An 18,542-nucleotide genomic window follows, 5' to 3' on the forward strand; every position below is an offset into this window, starting at 1 on the left:
TATTGTCAATCATTACTCTAATTATAGAACACTCCTCTGCGTTGTAGTTGGAATTTTATTTACATCGGTCATAATATTCCAGAAATAATGTCATCAGTAGACTATTGCATAAACTACTGAATTTCATAATAAAGTCTTAGATCATATTAAATATTAACTAACTCAGTAATTAATACATTATTAGTGGAAACAAGTTACTTCTATTAGTTGGATATAAGCAAAAGTACTTTGAATAAATGCACATAAATCATTATTACAGAAACGTGTCGTATGTGGTTTGCAATACACATTAGATACTATAAAAAAATGTAATCTACTATTCAAAGATTTTTCACTAAGCGGAATTCCTATGGAAAATTGAAAATTAATTTATTTTTTAATTTCTGTTAAAAAGGATTTATTACCAAAGTTTATCTACAAAATCTAAATATTTTAATCTAAATCATTTGATCATGATTCACTGTCCCCTTATCTTATTTCCAACCACTTAGAGCTTTGTTCAATCGTTCAAGAGGAGTGTTCAACTATTTGGCCGTTTCCTCGTGTAAGTCAGTAATCCAGCATTCTGACTATCTTGATTCTTACGCGACAATGAATTTGTTCCGCGTAAAAAGGAAAATTAATTTGCAGAACACAGTGGACCCGGTACAATTACTTGTCAGTCATTACACATGCTTCCGTCTTATTTTCTTGTTTTACCACAGAGCTATAGCTCTTATGGCGACAGAAATAGCAGAGAACAAAAATAGACGAACGTAGATTTTAGGAGAGTTGACGATGCCAGTAGCTTCGAGCGCTGCGATACGTGTAGTTTCGCAGCGTGGACCAACAAAGTGTCATGCACGCTTTCCTGCAAGTTTGGTTACAAATAAATTAACCAATTGATCTATTTCGTTAACGTAAAGGAACACTACATACTCACCGATATTCTAGTGATTCAATCTAAAAAAGAAGGGAATTTTCGAGAACTTTTTCCTATGTTTGATGTTGCTGGACAATTAGTAAACACAGAAGAAATCGAAAGAAATTTTCGGTAGAAGTTATAGAGTTAGTAGTTAGTAGTTGAACTGGAGTATCGCGAGCATTGAAACCTGTTTGAATTGATTGTAAAGCTACGATCGAGGAGAAAATTCACTGAAAACACTCGGAAGAATGTTGAACCAATCGGAGAACATAATAAGCAAATACTTCAGCTCTAGCTTCTGGGAGCTGAAGAACGCGATCAGTCCGCCGGATATGAAAAAGTTTGCAGCCTTGAAGAATAATTCGGAAAGAATTGATTTCATACTGAAGTATCCGGAGATTTATAACTTATCCTTAGAGGTAGACAATCAGGTGCTGAAGAACAGCGAGAAAGCTCGTCAACTCAAGGACCTCGGTAACAAATACTTTGGCCGCGGCGAATTCCGAAAGGCTCTGGAATTATACTCGAACGCTGTTCTGCTGGCACCTCAGGAAGGTAATTAATGATTCTTGATGCTATCTGTTGCATTTATTTAACATTATTAAAGCGTTACCGCTGCCCACGATACATTTGTTTCGAGCTAATTTATTGCTTGGCAATAAACGGCATACTTTCCACGAATTACACCGCCCGGATTTTATTAAATCAATTTTATAATAAGATTACGATTCTGTTGTTATAATCAGGTTAATTACGTTATTATAATTGGGAGGAAACGTATATTTTTTAATACAACATATATGAATGTACTTTAAACCTACTTTTATAAATTGTAAATTAATACATACAGCTGTAAGAAAATAATGAAAATTAGGATGAATAATCTCTGTTTATTAAATTATTGCATATTACTTTATGTACTTTTTATCGAAGTAACATTTTACTGCGTTAATGAAAAATTTGATGTGAGAAACTAATTATTTAATGAAAAATGAAGTATAATGGTCGTCGTAATATAATAATTACTATAAGATTATTGTAAAATTGTTTGCAATGTAGGAATTAAACGAAATCGACAAACCGTTATTGCTTTGTTAAATGAAGGGCATACGATACAGTATTACTAAAAATATTACTGATGTACTAACCGAAGACGAGAAATAATAAATTATATTATTTCTTATCTTACTTTCTTTCATAAATTTTGTTCTTTTAAATTATCCAAAACTTTAAAGTGATAATATAGGAATAATTTAACCCTTCTGTTATAAAATTATTTCATAGTGTCTGAATGTCTTTAAAAATTCTGCAAAAGTTAAATTCTGTGTATCAAAATAATAAATTCTTCCGCATGTATTCTGATGAGAATTCAAACATACCACGCACCTCTAGATATACATTTATCTATAACAAAAATAGTAAACTCAAAATATCTTAAATTACCGATTTAAAGAAAAATGTTTAAATTTCTGTTTATACTATATAAATGTTTCACTATTATTCAATAAATTTATTACCATATTTTCACTAATAAATTGTTAACGTTTTTCTGCTGATAAAAATGTTTAAATTTCCTAATAAAACATAATAACATGTATTAAACAAATTCTTATAAATAAAATTAATTGGATACAGATTAGTTTTATTCAGCTAAGAAGATTCCAATAAAACGATTTATAGTTTGTACAATAATTAAAAGTATTAAATTTAATTTTAACCAATGAATATTTTTTAAAAAGCTCTTAACCATTAACACTAGAACTACCGTATCTGTCAAAATGACGGGTTTTAGTTTTCTTGTTTTGCAATTATTGCTATTTTAAAAGTATTCAATATCCGAAATAATATTGAAAATAAATAGTTTCACCTAAATGCTATAACGAATATCTGGAGAAATCGCACAAAATGTATTGTTACAATCTTTATAAGGATTACACATTAACCATAATAAACGTTCAACAGTTCTAGTGTTAAAAAAGATAAATAAGTTGTCAATGTAATTCGATAGTAAAACACATGCGATTAGAATTGTACTATGACTGAATAAACTTGAAACAAACGAAAATATATGTCCAAAGCAAATATTTATTAAATAATTTATTAAATAAATAAATATTTGTTAAATAAAACTCTGTTTCTCAGAATCAGGTGTCATGCTAGCAAATCGCTCAGCGACACTTTATCATCTAGAACAATACAATTACGCTTTGTCTGATACTGAAGAAGCTATAAGAGTTGGTTATCCAAAAGAATTGTTTTACAAAGTCGAAGAAAGACGAGCCAGATGTTTGCTTGCTTTGAAAAGGCATGGTGAAGCTGTACAATCTTTTCAAAGCGCTCTAAGAGCACTGGACGATGCAAAATTGCCTTCAGAAAAGAAACAAAAGCTCCAAGCGGACATCAGAGTTATGCTTGTTGTGATGGAAAAGGGCAATCAAGCTGCGAAAACAAACACAAAAGTGGCACAGAAACGACAAAAGCATAACGAAACTAAGAAACAAATTCCAAAGATACAGAATTTCAATCCTCTGTTTCCCGCGTGTAGCAAAGCAGTTGAAATTAGAGACGAAGGTGGTGACGTGGGAAGACACGCTGTTGCTACTAAGCATATAGAACCTGGTGAAATACTAGTAGTAGAAAAACCACATTGCGCGTTGCCATTGGCTGAATACAGGTATAACATTTTAAAAATGTTTAATTCCAATTTAAAGCCATACAAGATTAAATATTAATATACTTATAGGTTTATGCAAAAATCTACAAGTTGATATTCATACATTTCACGATCGAGTTCCTTAAGTTCTTCACGTAATTTATTGTTACTTACGAATATTCTAACTGAACATACGAATATCTATGAAATTTTAAATATCGAAAAAAATGTTGTAAAATTATTCCCATGTTAACAGAATTTTGGAAATAAAGTAATTTATATATTTTTAATATTATTTCAGGCTTACTCACTGTCACTTTTGTTTATCAAGAATATTTGCACCGATACCAGCTGCATGTAATGTATGCAGCTGCGTAGCATATTGCAGTATCCGTTGTAGAAACAAGGATGCAAAAGTGCATCGGAATGAATGCGTATTATTGCCCACATTGTGGGTTTCGAACACCTCTATAACATGCTTCCTAGCCTTAAGAACTATCACGCAACAACCTTATGAACATCTGCTTAAACTTAAGGATAAAGTGGAAGCTTGCAAAGGTAAATTATATGTTTCGGCAGAGCAGCCTTATCGAAGACAAGATATTGAAGCATTCTGTTCATTGGGTAAATAAATAATAATTAATATACTTTTATACTTATACATACCTATAAATGCAAAGCAAACTCAATTTCACAGAAGACATTAAACCACCTTAGTTCTGTCCAATCTTCTATTTTACTTTAAATTAACTGCTAATATATAAATCAAATTTACAATTAAATCTATATGTTATATCTATATAAATGTAAATTTACATAAATATTTACAATTTAATAATTAATCACAACATTTGTATTAGAATTGAAGAAATAGTCGTTTTTATAAAGAGAATGATATAATAACTATGTTTCTAGTTATAGAAAATTCCTTTTATTAATATGAAAAACGTATTTCATATAGTATCTCACGAAGAAGAAAGAACCACAGACGATCTCCTTCATAGAACCTACATAGCTTTATGGCTTCTCAGACTTTTAAAAAAGGGGCCATACTTCCCAGAGGATGTTAAAACTCCAGACACTGCAGGAACAAAACTTTCCGAAAGTGAATTATACATAGGTGGTTTACTTTTAAACAGCTTAATGATATTGCAATTCAATACTCACGAGGTAAATTATATAATTATCGTGAATATTAACGAGAAAATATTAAAAAAGAAAAAAAATTAAAAGATTAAAATTAAAGTACTCGAAAGAGTAGATAATAAATACAACGATAAGTATAACGAATATCAATTTTACAGTAAAACATTTTCAAATATAATATTTCAAATTTATCATTTTCTCATGGATTTTCAGATATCAGAATTAACAACGTCGAAAAATAATAAAAGTTTGTCGAAAGCTAAAAGCATGTTTATTGGTGGCGGCTTGTATCCCTCAGTGTCATTGTTTAACCACTCATGCAACCCTGGTATTATCAGGTAATGATTCTAATAATTTAAAAAGTTAAATCCCACGATTAAAGTTAGATAAAAATTTCCATAAACATTAAGAAATAAAAAAAAATAATATAAAGTAGATAGATATACAATAGTGAAGTTTATTAAAGAATAATTAAGGAATCAACAAATAAAAGATATTAATGTTTAAAATGAAAATTAAAATTTGGAAGAAAGTTTTTTGCATCTTATAATTATTTATATCTTCGATCACATACAGATATTTTATCGGCACTACGATGGTCGTGCGAGCTATTCGCTCAATATCACCGGGAGAAGAAATCTCTGAAAATTATGGCCCAATATTTACAAGAACTCCTGAAGCTGAAAGAAAAAAGATCCTAAAATGGCAATATTGGTTTGATTGCGAGTGTGAAGCATGCACGGAACACTGGCCACTTCTGGATGATATCGATCCAACAATTCTAAGGTATCATTGTCTATAACAGAAATTAATTCAACAAGCTATAACAAAGATAAACATGAACAAAAAAAACAGTGGAAAGGTTTATAAATATGACCAAACATACAATTAATATAATATTTTCTTTCTTTATTTAGTCAGTAAAATCATTTTCAATGAGAATAAAATATTTAAATATCATGGAATGTTCAATTACGATATAATTTCAATGGGCGTACTGAATTATAGAAGTTATTACTAAAATTCTTCTTCTACCACCGAATATTGTTACAAGTTGAAATAACAATATAACGTGATAACTTTTAGAAAACGCGATGGCTCTAAAAGTATGCAGTGATATGAACAAATTTTTTGAGTAATGTTTATCATTTCATATATATATTTTATATACGTACATATAAATACATCGTACGTATACAAGCGGATTAAAAATTCTACCATTTGACTAGTCACAAGTATATAAACTAGTATATAAATCACTGCACACATTTTGTGGCCTTCAGCGATAACAACACAGTGCTCTATCTACTTACTAAACGCATAAAGTGGTATTTAAAATATTTGGCTCTAAAATTTATTTAATTATTCACTTATAAAATTTAATTTATTCATACAGGTTCAAGTGCGACAGTGGACTTGCATGCAAAAATGTTTTACCAGTAAATACAAATACAAACGAGTTTATAATCAAGTGCTCTAAATGTGGCAAAAACACAAATATCTTAAAAGGATTGAAAGCCTTACAGGACACTGATGCGCTTTTTAAGATGGCGTTGAAAAGATTAAATGAAGGGAACCACGCAGATGCATTAGAAACTTATTTAAAAATTTTAAAACTTCTCGATGAGAGACTCGCTTTACCTATAAAAGACTATCATATTTGCCAGCAAGGTGCTCGGTTATGTATGCTTTCTTTAGGAAATTCTGCTTACATTTAAAACATCATTTAAGTATCAACTAGTAAGGACCATACTGAAGTGAGAACTTCCTGTTCAACAAATACATGTTATGTATTTCTCAGCGTTCCATTTATGCACACACTTATGTCAGTTTTCCACTTTGGAATGGTCCGCAATAGAACCTATAATCCTTAAGAACTCGTATGTCCTAAACCTTTGTAATGTTAAATAAGTACGCATAATCAGGCAACAGTAAGGGAATGATAAATGAAAAAGACTGATGCGTCACTACTTTAATAAATTTATTACTAAGATAGTAAATTGCTATTTTTCAATAGGAAAGCCAAAAAATAATACGATACACTTTTATTTTAGAGTCTTAGATTCGTAAGAGTACAAAATAATTAATACAACATAAAACGACCGTCTTCTGCTTCCGTAACTTTTCCACACCAAAAAACGTCTTTGTCCCGAATCTGCATCAATCTTCTCCCGTCAGTTAAGCACTCACCGTTATGTTGATCATCGTTAATTATTCTCAATTGTAACCGAATCTCTTTTATCGCACTCGTACACTTTAAAGCAATGAGCACATTTCGTAAGAGATACAAAACACTCGCTAACTCGCGTCACGAAAAGGAATCTTATATGCGTGTATATTGCATCTATGTGTAGGTACGCGTACGTCGAACGTGATTGTGTAAATGTGTTTATACGCGCACAAATGTGTGTACCGGTGGTTTCATAATAATAATAATAATAATAATAATAATAATATTAATAATAATAATAATCTTATAATATTACGCACGTAGGTGACATTTTATGCGTGTACAAAATTAACAGATTAAATTGTAAATGTTGCGTACGTGTTCGTTTTCACATTTTATGAAATGTTTTACTCATTATCATTGCTTCGTCCGAGTATACACGCGTGGTAACGATTATTTTTTGTGTTTTTCTTTATGTACATATAAAATTGGTTTTCTTTTGTCTTCCATCCAGCACATTTAGTCGGTCCATTCTCTCGAACACTTTTAGCACCTAACTGCAAGTAAATAGAGAATACACTTAGATAAACATTCATTTGATTCTCGGTTTTTAATGTCACTACCCCGTTGCTTTACACTGCGACCCGAAATTTTAATAGTAGATGAATTCCATAAAGAACAGGTCCCGACATAGCTATTTAAATCTATCAATATCACAGGTCGATGTTCACAGTTTAAAAGAAAAAGAAAAAGAATAACTGCTTTTTTCATTCTTTTCAACAATCTTACACCGCATGACGAAGAGAATTTCATTCTTGTTGAGCTATACAAAAGTAATGCGACGGCTTTCTTTCTGTTATTCTGTTCAGGCAAAATCTAGTTTTTGTTTCCGGAATACTTCGGTTCGTTAATTAAGTATATCAATACCGTCTGTCACGGGAATCCGAACGAGAACGACGATCTCGGCTACGGCTGCGAGTCAGTGATCTCCTGCGAGGGCTACGGGATCTTGACCTAAAATATTAAAAGCAAATTTTATACCACTTTTACTGATATTACGAAACGGTTCATTAATGTACAACTCCCCACTTCGTCTCAAAATTTCTGAATGAAATTCCATGTTAGTGAACTTTAATATTGTTTTGCCTATTTAGTGGAAATACTGTATAAACTCGAATAAAAAAAAAGAAAAAGATGCAATGTCAAGTACATTATAAAGTGAAACATGAGACGAAACAGAACGTCGCACGTTAAACACATAGGTACAAAAATGATCGCAAGGCAATCATAATAGAATTAGGACAGGCTAATTCCTATTTGCCTAAGGGGTGATAAAACTAGTTAGACACAATAATTAATACAAAATGACATCTCACCAATAATGAGAAACCAATAAACGAAAATAGGATTAATTTGGTTAAATTAAATCTTTACAATTAACCGTTCAATATATGTATATGTATATATATATATGTATATATACCACTATATAGGCCATATATAAATATATATTAATAAATACATATTATGTCTCAAGCGACAGTTCCCTGGTCCAATACATAAAATCATTCATTACATATCAATCTTTCATATTAAATGTTTTACATTCCTCTCAACGATCTGTTGAATAAACATAATGCTACTTCGATGAAACGTTGTTATTGGGCCCCAGAGAACGTGACGCCAAAATTAAAAAAAAAAGGTAAAAAATCTTTGAAAATCGGTGAAATACCAGACAACTGTGAACATGTAGTGGTGGTTGGTGGTGGTGGTACTTGGTTGGGTGGTGGTGGGATGGTGTGTAGGTGGTGATCATTTTGCTTTGCTCAGTTGAAGAGAAGTGGCGGTCGCATTGTCGGCTAAGTTTAACGTGATGGTTGACGAGTAGTAGTAGTAGCAGTAGTAGTAGTAGTAGTAGAAGTTGGGACGGACGGACGGACTGACGCGCTGAGATTTTGACAGAAGTATTCGTTCATATCGCGTTGGCTGTTCGATGGATTCACGATGCTCCTAGCCGCTAGAGGTTGAGGTAGCCCGAAGAAGTCTTTTTGTAGGGGAACAGACGGACTGACGGACTGACGGACAGCATCGGACTGTCAACTGACGGACGACTTGGCTCCTACCGGTGACTGGTGGTGACTGATGGTGACTGGTTGGGAAGTTAGTGGGCAGGCAGGCTTTTTTTTTGTTCAGTTTTGATTGCTAGACTTTTTTTCACGGTGGCTGTAGTAGTAGTAGTAGTAGCAGTAGTAGTAGTAGTGGCGGGGAGACGAGCAGAGCTAGGAGCTGACGCTGGTAGAATCTGCAAACGTCAGTTTTAGCAATATAACCATCAAAGTTATCATACTCCTGGCCACTATCGGTATACACGAGTTTTTTCTTAATCCAAATTCACAAATTTGCACATATTTCACTTATCAACGATAGTTTTGTTACAATTATCCTAGACTGCCCACTCTAATGCGTACAAAAAAAGACTCTACTTGCAGCTGATCGATTAAACTTATATGATGAATGTACAATTATCGACTTATTCTTTAGATACTTATCGCAACGCATAGTACAGTATATGTAAAAAGTAATACTTTGTATTATTAAAGCAAAATAAAATTCAGCTTTGTAATGCTAACATACGAAATATAATTAAGATAATCAAAGTCTGCTTCAATGCGTGTACGATAAATAAAAGTGGCTAAAGTATCAAGTGCATTTCAATTATCTTGTTATTAAAATTTTCATTATGATATAAAAAGAAAATATTTAATAAAATCCGATATAAAATTTGTACTTCATTCTTAGAGACCTGAAACAATAGAGTTCAGTTAAGCTCTTTAAATGTCCATAAATTTCCTTTAATCTAAAAAGAATTAAAGTTAGTCTGCAGTAACAAAGTAACTTTTCAAACTTCAGACCCTTAAAAAGTAAAATCAATCAGATTCTATATGGTAAGAGCACCATAAGCATTAGAAATAAATTACTTTGGAATGATAAAATTAACACCAGACACCGCTATGATTTATTTTTATATGCTACCGGTGCTACTTTCTGTGCATCGAACGAGCTTCATAGTTGCCAACTAATTCTCACTCTTATTCAATATACTTTCATTGTTTTTAACTATATATCTTCGTCCTCCGTCTACCGCACTTTGTTATAAGTCCTGTCCTCTCCAACTTACGCCAATTAATTAACACTTTTTGACCACCAATCATGACTATTACGCAATTCTCAATGTTCAATACATTTTGACAATTATTCTACATGTTTTATATGATACATTGTGATTCTGCGTGCAAAATTGCGATGATCACAATACAAGCGGTACTTGCAAACACCTACTTGCAATTTGTAGATTGGCTGTTCGTTCTTGGTAAGGCTCTGAAAATTTGACAAAATTTCAAGGTAAATAAATTACCTGGAATAACGACTTATTGGCGATCTGCGGGGACTTCTTGACCAGGACCTAAAAGAAATTAAGAAAAACTGTTGTATGTTTTAGACTGCTCATAATGTTGTCGATTGCCGTGATTCACTTTGATTTTTCTTTTGTGTACTCGCACCTGGAAAATTGGCGATGAACAAAGCCAGAAAATTCTTACCTGGGGTAACGACCCAGTGATCTCCTTCGAGGACTGCGAGATCTGGACCTATAAGGTTGTCAAAAAGATATACGGTATGTGAATCCTGTTGTTCGCTAAGCATATTCACAAGGAGATTACAATGGGAAAGAAAACGAGCTCAAAGTGATATATCTCTACCTCTGCCATGACTAAAATTTTGCCCTAGCGCATCACCCGTTTAGATTTCCCATGCAGTGTATTTGATTGCTCTTCAGCTAGCTTGTGAATTGTTGAACTTATTATGAAAATGTTTTCTTAGCATACAACATACAGGTACAAATACCATTTTTTAAAACTTTTATTCACATAAAAACAATAGCCAGAAGAGCATTAAAATCAAATAAATGCGATGTATAATATATTCTATCTGCATTCCTATACAAAATAATTAAAAAAAATATTCAGTTATATCCGCTGTGCATAAAAAAAATTCACCGAAACCCGTGCATCATTTCTTGACATTCTTATTCGTTAACTGCACTGTAATACCTACTTGGCAAGACACTTAGCCATCTGCAGCAGCTCAAATGTTGCTGTAAAATGCACATACTTAAAGTCTTGAGATTTCTTACCTGGAGTATCTTGGACCTGGTCTCCGTCCACCTGCACGTCGACTTCTTCCAGAGGACATCTCTACTCTTACTCTGGTTCCACAACAGCGTCTGTGAATATTCATAGACTTTTTATGCATCAGATACATATTATACATACAAATTGGTAATACATATTCATTATGCTTAACATGTTTGTGATCATGCATCACATATGTGTGATACAGTAATTTGCTTAGAGAGCCCAACATCACACATATCTAATGCCATGGATTATCTGATGGTATACCCTATTGTAGTTTTGATTATATCAAAATATTACACACATATATACGATATTATGTAATATATTTTGTTTGGTTTATTTACTATGTTTTAAATGTTTCAAAATTATATGAATAATATATCATACGAAATAATTACAAGAAAGGCACAGTCCACAGTAAGAGTATCTTAAATGTGACAGTGGTTGCGAACAGATTAAATATTCTATTATTTATCGTCACTGTATACAAACATTTTCTATTAACACTTACGTTCCATCTAATCCTCTAACTGCATCTTCTGCATCACGTGGGTCTTCAAATTCCACAAAGGCAAATCCAGGTGGGTTTCTAGCAACCCATACATTTCTGAGTGGACCATATTTACTGAATGCACTTTCGATTTCGTGTTTACTGGCACTACTTCCCAAATTACCAACATATACTTTGCACGAAAGATCCCATTCACGATAACGTGACATTTTGTCTGTAAATAACATTTTTTATTCTACTTCATTAAATAATTACAAATTTATTCCATTAATATCAAACATATCATGATACTGTAACTATTGTGGATGAAAGATACAAAATAAATATTTTAACTAAACTCCATGATAAATATAAGACTTGTCTCATTATGTAATATTAAATGCAATCTGCACTTTTCTTTCTAAAAATTTAAGTACATCAATAAAATTGATTATGACTCTTTTATTCAACGTTATGGATTTACTACATTTATTTTATTTACATTAAACATCATTCCAAACAATAAATTTAAAAATAAATGAAATTACAAATATTTTCTACAAATCTATTATTCAACACTGAATAAATTGTTGTCTTCTGTCAGTTAACGTACATTAAAAAAATATCGACCAATAATAGATTAATTGTTTAATATACTTATTTGTAATGCAAATGTAAATGCGTATGAAAACGTTTAAATAAAAGCCGCTATATGCAAATAACTTAATTATGTATCGACAAATCAGGCACAAAATATGACGATTATACTGAAAAGGGAAAGTCAGAACACCGCCATGTTGTGCTCTCAATTTACTGTAGTACAAAAATGAACAAGTCTTAAATACTTCAAGTTATATAAAACAGAAGTTACAATATATTATAACAATAAATGAAAATTATTGTTTAAGCCACTTTATTCCTATACAACAATATTACAGAAAAATAACTTGCATTGAAGCTAACAGAAACCGACGCCATGAAAATTGCATAGCATTTTTCTCATTAATCTATTACTCTTTTAATAAATAATTATAAACTTATAGTTACAGTTCATTATAAATAAAATATCATGTTTTACTTACATTTTTGGTAAATAAATTTACTAAAAAGGTTTCTATAACTTTGTAACACACACAACCGTTCCTCCGAACTGCACAAGTAGAAATGCTCACAAAATGGTGGCGTGTGTAGCGTTATTCTTCTTCCGTGGCCTCCTTTCTAAGATGGCATTGGTGTGTGCTGTATATTGTCTTGTACTTTCTAGTCAAATGAATGTTTAATCTTTCTGCATGATGTCTACACTTTGTCTAGGCTCTGGACTTTTAATTTTCATCTATTTTTATATTCTGAATATTTTTGTATTTGAAAAAGTCTTTTAACTTAACACGTAAAAAAATATATATTGTCATGCTATGGTTAAAAATTATTTGTAAATAAATTGTTAAATAAGATAAATTTACAACAAACAGTGATTTTGTTTTAATAATAAAATATTCAATTATTGAATTGATACAAAACTAATTTTGAATAAATGTTTTACAAAAAATCGATAAACACTCTAATTTGACTCACCGCGTGTGTTGAGACAGTACAGTAAATACTATTCAATATATAAATAGGGGAGAGTTGTCTATGTTTTACCACTTAAAATATTTTACGTTATATTTCCTATCTGACAATAATTTGCTTCCAAATTAATATTGGATATCGTGGATTAATTTGATATTTTAAATATTTTTTAATAAATATTTTATCTTTTGTTAAAAATGAATTAATGTTTTATAGTACAAATTGTGCCTACCAGAACCTTACCAAGACTACAACCCCCAAAAAATAATATACGAATAATTTATTAAGAAAAATAATAATAGATATGGCCGATAAAAAAAATTATTCATTAATATTCATTTTTACAGTAAGCAAACAGAAAATTATGCAATATATAATACTGGTAGTTTTTATTATTATTATATTTTATCAATGAAAAATATTCAACGCACATTTATAATTATTGAATTACATTTCGTACATGTATGTTTATAAGCAAAGTAGAAGTAGAATTTAAATATGTTTAGAATTATGTAACCTACGTACAATTATTTGCATATATAAATTACACATATCAGTACAGTTTTCAAAACTTTATGAGACAATTTGTTTATAAGTATGTAATAAATTCTTCAATAAAACTACTCTTAGAAATTTAAAATACATTAATTACAGGTGACATCAATTGTACCTAAGTAATTTTTTTAAATATTATAGCACACATAAAATACAAAGAAATCTAACATTTTTTATTTCACATTTTTAGTATTATATTAATCATAAAAAGATGTATAAAGTACAATATAGGCAATCTTCTTATATATCAATGTACGACTAATTAAATTCAAAAGCAATTAATTATGTGCGAATAAATAATGTATAAGTAAATAATAAATATAATTTACTCTTACATACATCACAAAAGTATTTTATTATTTACAACATTATAAAAAATTTACAATTCATAAGTATAGTTTCACACATTCATAACCGCTATTTATTTTAATAAAATGACTTCAGTTACAATATTTTATCAAATGTAATGTATCCTCTATGAAGATCAAACAGATGTTATAAAAAAATCTCATTCACACTTGACTGTTACACAAAGAATTATAAATTTAAATAGTAATACAGGTAAAATTAATTTGGTTTTCTTTATGTAAAATACATAATAGTAGTCATCACAAGTTTCAGACACTGGTAACGACTGTGTTAAAGTACAATATGGATTTCTTGAAAATTACTTCATTAATGAACAAGTCTCTTATAATCAATTTTCTCAAGTTGAACCAAAGGTTTTAACTGTTCTGCAAAAATTCTCATATCTTCTGCTATTGCATCTTGACCACTTGGCGCTAAAACACTTAGTTCTACTAAATAGCTTTGAGATATAGCTTCCATACTTTCAGGCATTTTCCCTTGTTGAGCCATTTTAAATATTTTGGAAACTGTGACCTTCATTCTACCTTTACGGAACATATAACCACGAGCAATATATTCAAAATCTAATCTACATCCAAGTTCTGTCAAAAAGTCAACAACTGTATTACTTGTTGCTATATCTAAGCTACTCCTAACAATTGTAGGTCGTGACTTGTCACCCAATTCTGGTTGACCAATATAACGTAATTGCCATGGCATATCTTGATAATCTAATGCCCGTCTAACACGTAAAAGTAATGGTTGTTCCGATCCTCTGAAACAAATAAGGTTAAGTATTTACGTATTTTCTGTAAGTATTTTAAATAATTTTAATACTACTTTTATATTATTTACCTAATACTGAAGCACATTTCATGGTCATTGAATGTTTCTGGTCCAGTGTCAACATTGTCACATAAACCACGTAACCTGTGAAGTAGCACTTCAACAGCACTGTCTAATACCGAACTTTGTAGTAAATATTCTTGGTTCGGAATTATGTTTGATTTAATTGCAGCTGATAAGCTGTCCATTGCTGTACTTACTGGAGCATTCATTTTTATATTTTATAAATTTATTTCACGAATACTGACTTTTTTCTGTACAATATGAAACACTGTATTTGACAGATATATATATTTACTTTTAGGTTACCGTTTCAAATCTCGGGACATATATATACTATGTACAACCTACATATATAAGTATGTAGGTATGTATGTAATTTCTTATTATTGTTTCCGAAATTTAAATACATACAAATGTTATTCAACATAATATATTAATGCACGAAAATTAGTTACTGACTTCATAACGCTTATAAATAAAAGAATAATTTATTTATTTGAGGACAGTAAATAAAATAATTTTGATGCGCATCTTTCGAAGTTTTCAAAACAATAAACGATTTTACAAGTTTCGATATCATTATATTTTAATTCTTTGAAAATTGTAATATAATAAATAATATGTAACATGCCTAAAATTAATTACACATATAAAGAAATATATGTATTAACTGTGTAATCTTAAAATTAAATATTATTTAATTACGCGGCTACTAACTTTTTATAAAAGAATTGTGGTATGATGGTAATATAAATATCATACAAGTCAGTAGGTCTACAAACATTTGGAATGTTTAAATTAGTAAAATATATGAGTTATAAAACCGTATACCTACAAAATATAAAACAATCACTTCATCAATGTATTTTTAAATCTATTAGTATATATTTTTTCTTAAAATAAAATTTAAATGCATATAATTAAATACCCGGCTTTACAGTTATTGGCACGTTACGCAGAAGCACATGCTAGTTTGTTGCTTCTGCTAATGAGTAGATGCGCAGAGGGAAATTTACAACATGGCGGAACGCAGGAAAAGCAGGAAGCGCAAAGATGTAAGTATCATATACGACTATAATTATTGCAATATCACTTAACCATATATGTGTGTTGTTTTATTTATTTATTAATTGCAAATACAGTTCTCATTTTTATATTAGATTAATTTTATTTTATTTATCGGAAACGTATGTCATGGTTAAGAACTGTTTCAACGGAGTCCGATGACGTAGCAAACCCATCAGTCATTCCTCTTATTCAAAGTTTTGAAATTGATCTTAATTAGACAAATAATTTAATATTTTATAAATTACTTTATATTTGTATTTATAAAAGCTCAACAATTACATGAAATGTATTTTTTGTAATTAAGATTTGCGATAATTTTAATAATATTCCGGTATATTTTGGGTCACCATCTGTATCTGAATTTTTTACACTCCGTTTTTTTTAACAGAACGCAACAAATCATATTTTACTTAACATTTCTTTGTTGCATCATCAAATTATATTTTATTAGTATTTTATGTTAAATTGTTAAAATTAATAAATTAAATATGTAATTTTTATTAAAGTGTCATACACTGTGTTTTTATTGTTTATTATAGGAAGTGGCAAATATAGATCATGAAGTTATTCAAGACAAACCATCTAAAGATGAGTATGCAGTAGCGAAATGGATCCGTAATAATGTACCATCAAAAAAAACAAAATTCGATAGAAACCACAATGTTGAATATTTCACTGGCAGTCGTGCAGTGGATGCACTATTGGAACATTCTCCATGGAGCAAATTCAAATTTGAGACACGTGAACAGGTTAGAGAATTCTTAGATATGATGTTAAGACACAAGTTCTTTCATAGAGCAAAAAAGGTAGTCATTTCTGAAGAAGAATTATGCAAAATACGTGGAATAAAAAAGAAAAGCAAAGATATTAAGAAGGATAAGAAATCTGAAAAGGAATCCTCCAAAGACACCAAAGATGCAACAGGTGGAAAAGATGGTGAAGATAAAGTTGAAGAGAAAAAAAAGAAACCAAAAGTGCGTTTATTATTTAGAAAATAATATAAGTGTCATTACATATGAAATATAATTAAACAGAAAATAATTTAAGTATTAATGATTATTTCAGGTACGCTTAGAAATGCATATGGAACAATATTTTGTGGACTGTAATGATGCTTATGTGTGGATATATGAACCAATATCAGTGTATTATTGGTTCTTTGGAACACTTGTAGTGTTAGGTGCAATTGGTCTTTGTCTCTTCCCACTATGGCCATCAACGATCCGCCTTGGTGTATATTATATAAGTGTTGCGGGAGCAGGATTCCTTTTATTTGTTATGATATTAGCAACTATTAGACTTATTGTATTTTGTCTTCTGTGGGTTCCAACGCTTGGCAGATGTCATCTTTGGCTTGTACCAAATTTGACAGCAGACGTTGGATTCTTTGCATCATTTTGGCCACTTTATCAAGTTGGTATTAATTTGTAATTTCTTATTACAAATTTGTGAAATTTGTGTTATTATGTGAAAACAATGACACATCAATTTATTTACAGTATGATTACTATGGATCAACATCAGAAATGGACAAGAAACTTAGTAAAAAGAAAAAGAAGAAAGAAAAAGATCTTGATTCTGATGAAACACCATTACTGTCTTCGTATGTAAAATTATAAGACAACAATGCAAATAATTTCATAAAAATATTATTGTAATCGTTTAATAACCTTCTGTAATTTACAGAGATGAGAAATCTAGTACAAAGGAATTATCTACAGAATATACCCAAATAGAAGAAACGTCTCTTAGTGAAGAAAAAAAGCTTATTACACCTGAAATGGCAGAAGGTGAAGAAGGTAGTGAAAGCTCAGAAAGTGATAAATCTAATACAGGTCGGGATTTTGTGATGCTTTAAAACAAACTTTTGGTAATAAATAGTTTTCTTTTATTTACTACAAATGCTGTGTCAATTAATGGTTAATTTTTGCGATTTCTATTAATAGTATAGAAATTGTAATATACAAGTTAACATTTATGTTAACTTTTAAAAATATATATTGTCTGTTACATTTAATGTTAAGAGTGGCAAGAAACAAAACTGCGGTTCATCAATTTAGCAACTTCAATCTGCTTCTTGCTTAAACAAGATATATTTGCATTTTTTGCATTTATAAATGGAACAAGAAAGTTGTATCTAGATATATTTTACAGACGGAAAATTTTTGTAACTGTGGTATAAGAATACCATCTTTGAGATTCCAATATAAATATACATGTTTATTTAATTCATTTTTAATCAACATTTAGGTACATATTTACATGTTTTTTGTAAAGAATTATTGTATCAAAACGTATGAATACGTTAATATAGGTGCCTGAAACCTTCCTGCATCAATTGTGAACTGTTTTTAACAATTTGTATTGTATGATACAATATTTTACTATAACGAAATATCAAATTTCAGCCACATAATTTCCACAGGCGTCGTATGTGTACAGAATCGGGTAAATAGAATCTTTGTGAATAATTATTTCTACCAACTGTCATTATACCTACAAGTTCCTCATTAACACAGTTAATATGTCACAAATTTAATACAATAAACAATGACTTATATTTTTATGTAAAAACTTCAATGATAACGATTATG

At 30.3% G+C, this 18,542-nt stretch overlaps 4 protein-coding genes across 9 annotated transcripts; 2 read left to right on the plus strand and 2 right to left on the minus strand.

Moving 5' to 3' along the window:
- The first annotated feature begins 135 nt into the window (after nucleotides 1–135).
- On the plus strand, nucleotides 136–6,519 carry LOC116435215 (protein-lysine N-methyltransferase SMYD4). Its single transcript, XM_031994568.2, has 7 exons — nucleotides 136–1,459; nucleotides 3,047–3,578; nucleotides 3,859–4,181; nucleotides 4,519–4,727; nucleotides 4,917–5,041; nucleotides 5,280–5,489; nucleotides 6,100–6,519. The coding sequence occupies exons 1-7, from the start codon at nucleotides 1,153–1,155 to the stop codon at nucleotides 6,419–6,421; spliced, it is 2,028 nt and encodes a 675-aa protein (XP_031850428.2). The 5' UTR covers nucleotides 136–1,152; the 3' UTR covers nucleotides 6,422–6,519.
- A 148-nt stretch (nucleotides 6,520–6,667) lies between these two features.
- LOC116435220 (RNA-binding protein 1-like) lies at nucleotides 6,668–12,810 on the minus strand. Of its 4 annotated transcripts, XM_031994583.2 has the most exons (7): nucleotides 12,642–12,810; nucleotides 11,581–11,794; nucleotides 11,066–11,155; nucleotides 10,473–10,520; nucleotides 10,289–10,336; nucleotides 7,801–7,887; nucleotides 6,668–7,430 (listed from the first exon to the last, which is right to left on the minus strand). In XM_031994583.2, the coding sequence occupies exons 2-7, from the start codon at nucleotides 11,787–11,789 to the stop codon at nucleotides 7,427–7,429; spliced, it is 486 nt and encodes a 161-aa protein (XP_031850443.1). In that variant the 5' UTR covers nucleotides 11,790–11,794; nucleotides 12,642–12,810; the 3' UTR covers nucleotides 6,668–7,426. The 4 variants fall into 4 exon arrangements, with proteins under 4 accessions (XP_031850443.1, XP_031850444.1, XP_031850442.1 ...); XM_031994582.1 differs by lacking the exon at nucleotides 6,668–7,430 and having other exon boundaries at nucleotides 7,794–7,887; XM_076372232.1 differs by lacking the exons at nucleotides 6,668–7,430; nucleotides 7,801–7,887 and adding an exon at nucleotides 8,620–9,175.
- A 1,209-nt stretch (nucleotides 12,811–14,019) lies between these two features.
- On the minus strand, nucleotides 14,020–15,414 carry MED18 (mediator complex subunit 18). 2 transcript variants are annotated; one of them, XM_031994581.2, is made up of 3 exons: nucleotides 15,078–15,414; nucleotides 14,887–14,961; nucleotides 14,020–14,806 (listed from the first exon to the last, which is right to left on the minus strand). In XM_031994581.2, exons 1-3 carry the CDS (start codon nucleotides 15,083–15,085, stop codon nucleotides 14,359–14,361), a joined length of 531 nt encoding a protein of 176 aa, XP_031850441.1. In that variant the 5' UTR covers nucleotides 15,086–15,414; the 3' UTR covers nucleotides 14,020–14,358. The 2 variants fall into 2 exon arrangements, with proteins under 2 accessions (XP_031850441.1, XP_031850439.1); XM_031994579.2 differs by having other exon boundaries at nucleotides 14,887–15,299.
- On the plus strand, nucleotides 14,734–17,850 carry Trp1 (translocation protein 1). 2 transcript variants are annotated; one of them, XM_031994569.2, is made up of 7 exons: nucleotides 14,734–14,820; nucleotides 15,182–15,244; nucleotides 15,821–15,935; nucleotides 16,488–16,922; nucleotides 17,014–17,361; nucleotides 17,448–17,551; nucleotides 17,635–17,850. In XM_031994569.2, exons 3-7 carry the CDS (start codon nucleotides 15,900–15,902, stop codon nucleotides 17,804–17,806), a joined length of 1,095 nt encoding a protein of 364 aa, XP_031850429.1. In that variant the 5' UTR covers nucleotides 14,734–14,820; nucleotides 15,182–15,244; nucleotides 15,821–15,899; the 3' UTR covers nucleotides 17,807–17,850. The 2 variants fall into 2 exon arrangements, with proteins under 2 accessions (XP_031850429.1, XP_031850431.1); XM_031994571.2 differs by lacking the exon at nucleotides 15,182–15,244 and having other exon boundaries at nucleotides 14,745–14,820.
- Nucleotides 17,851–18,542: the final 692 nt, after the last annotated feature.

Source organism: Nomia melanderi, chromosome 11 (assembly GCF_051020985.1).
Source record: "Nomia melanderi isolate GNS246 chromosome 11, iyNomMela1, whole genome shotgun sequence".
Lineage (NCBI taxonomy): Eukaryota > Metazoa > Arthropoda > Insecta > Hymenoptera > Halictidae > Nomia > Nomia melanderi.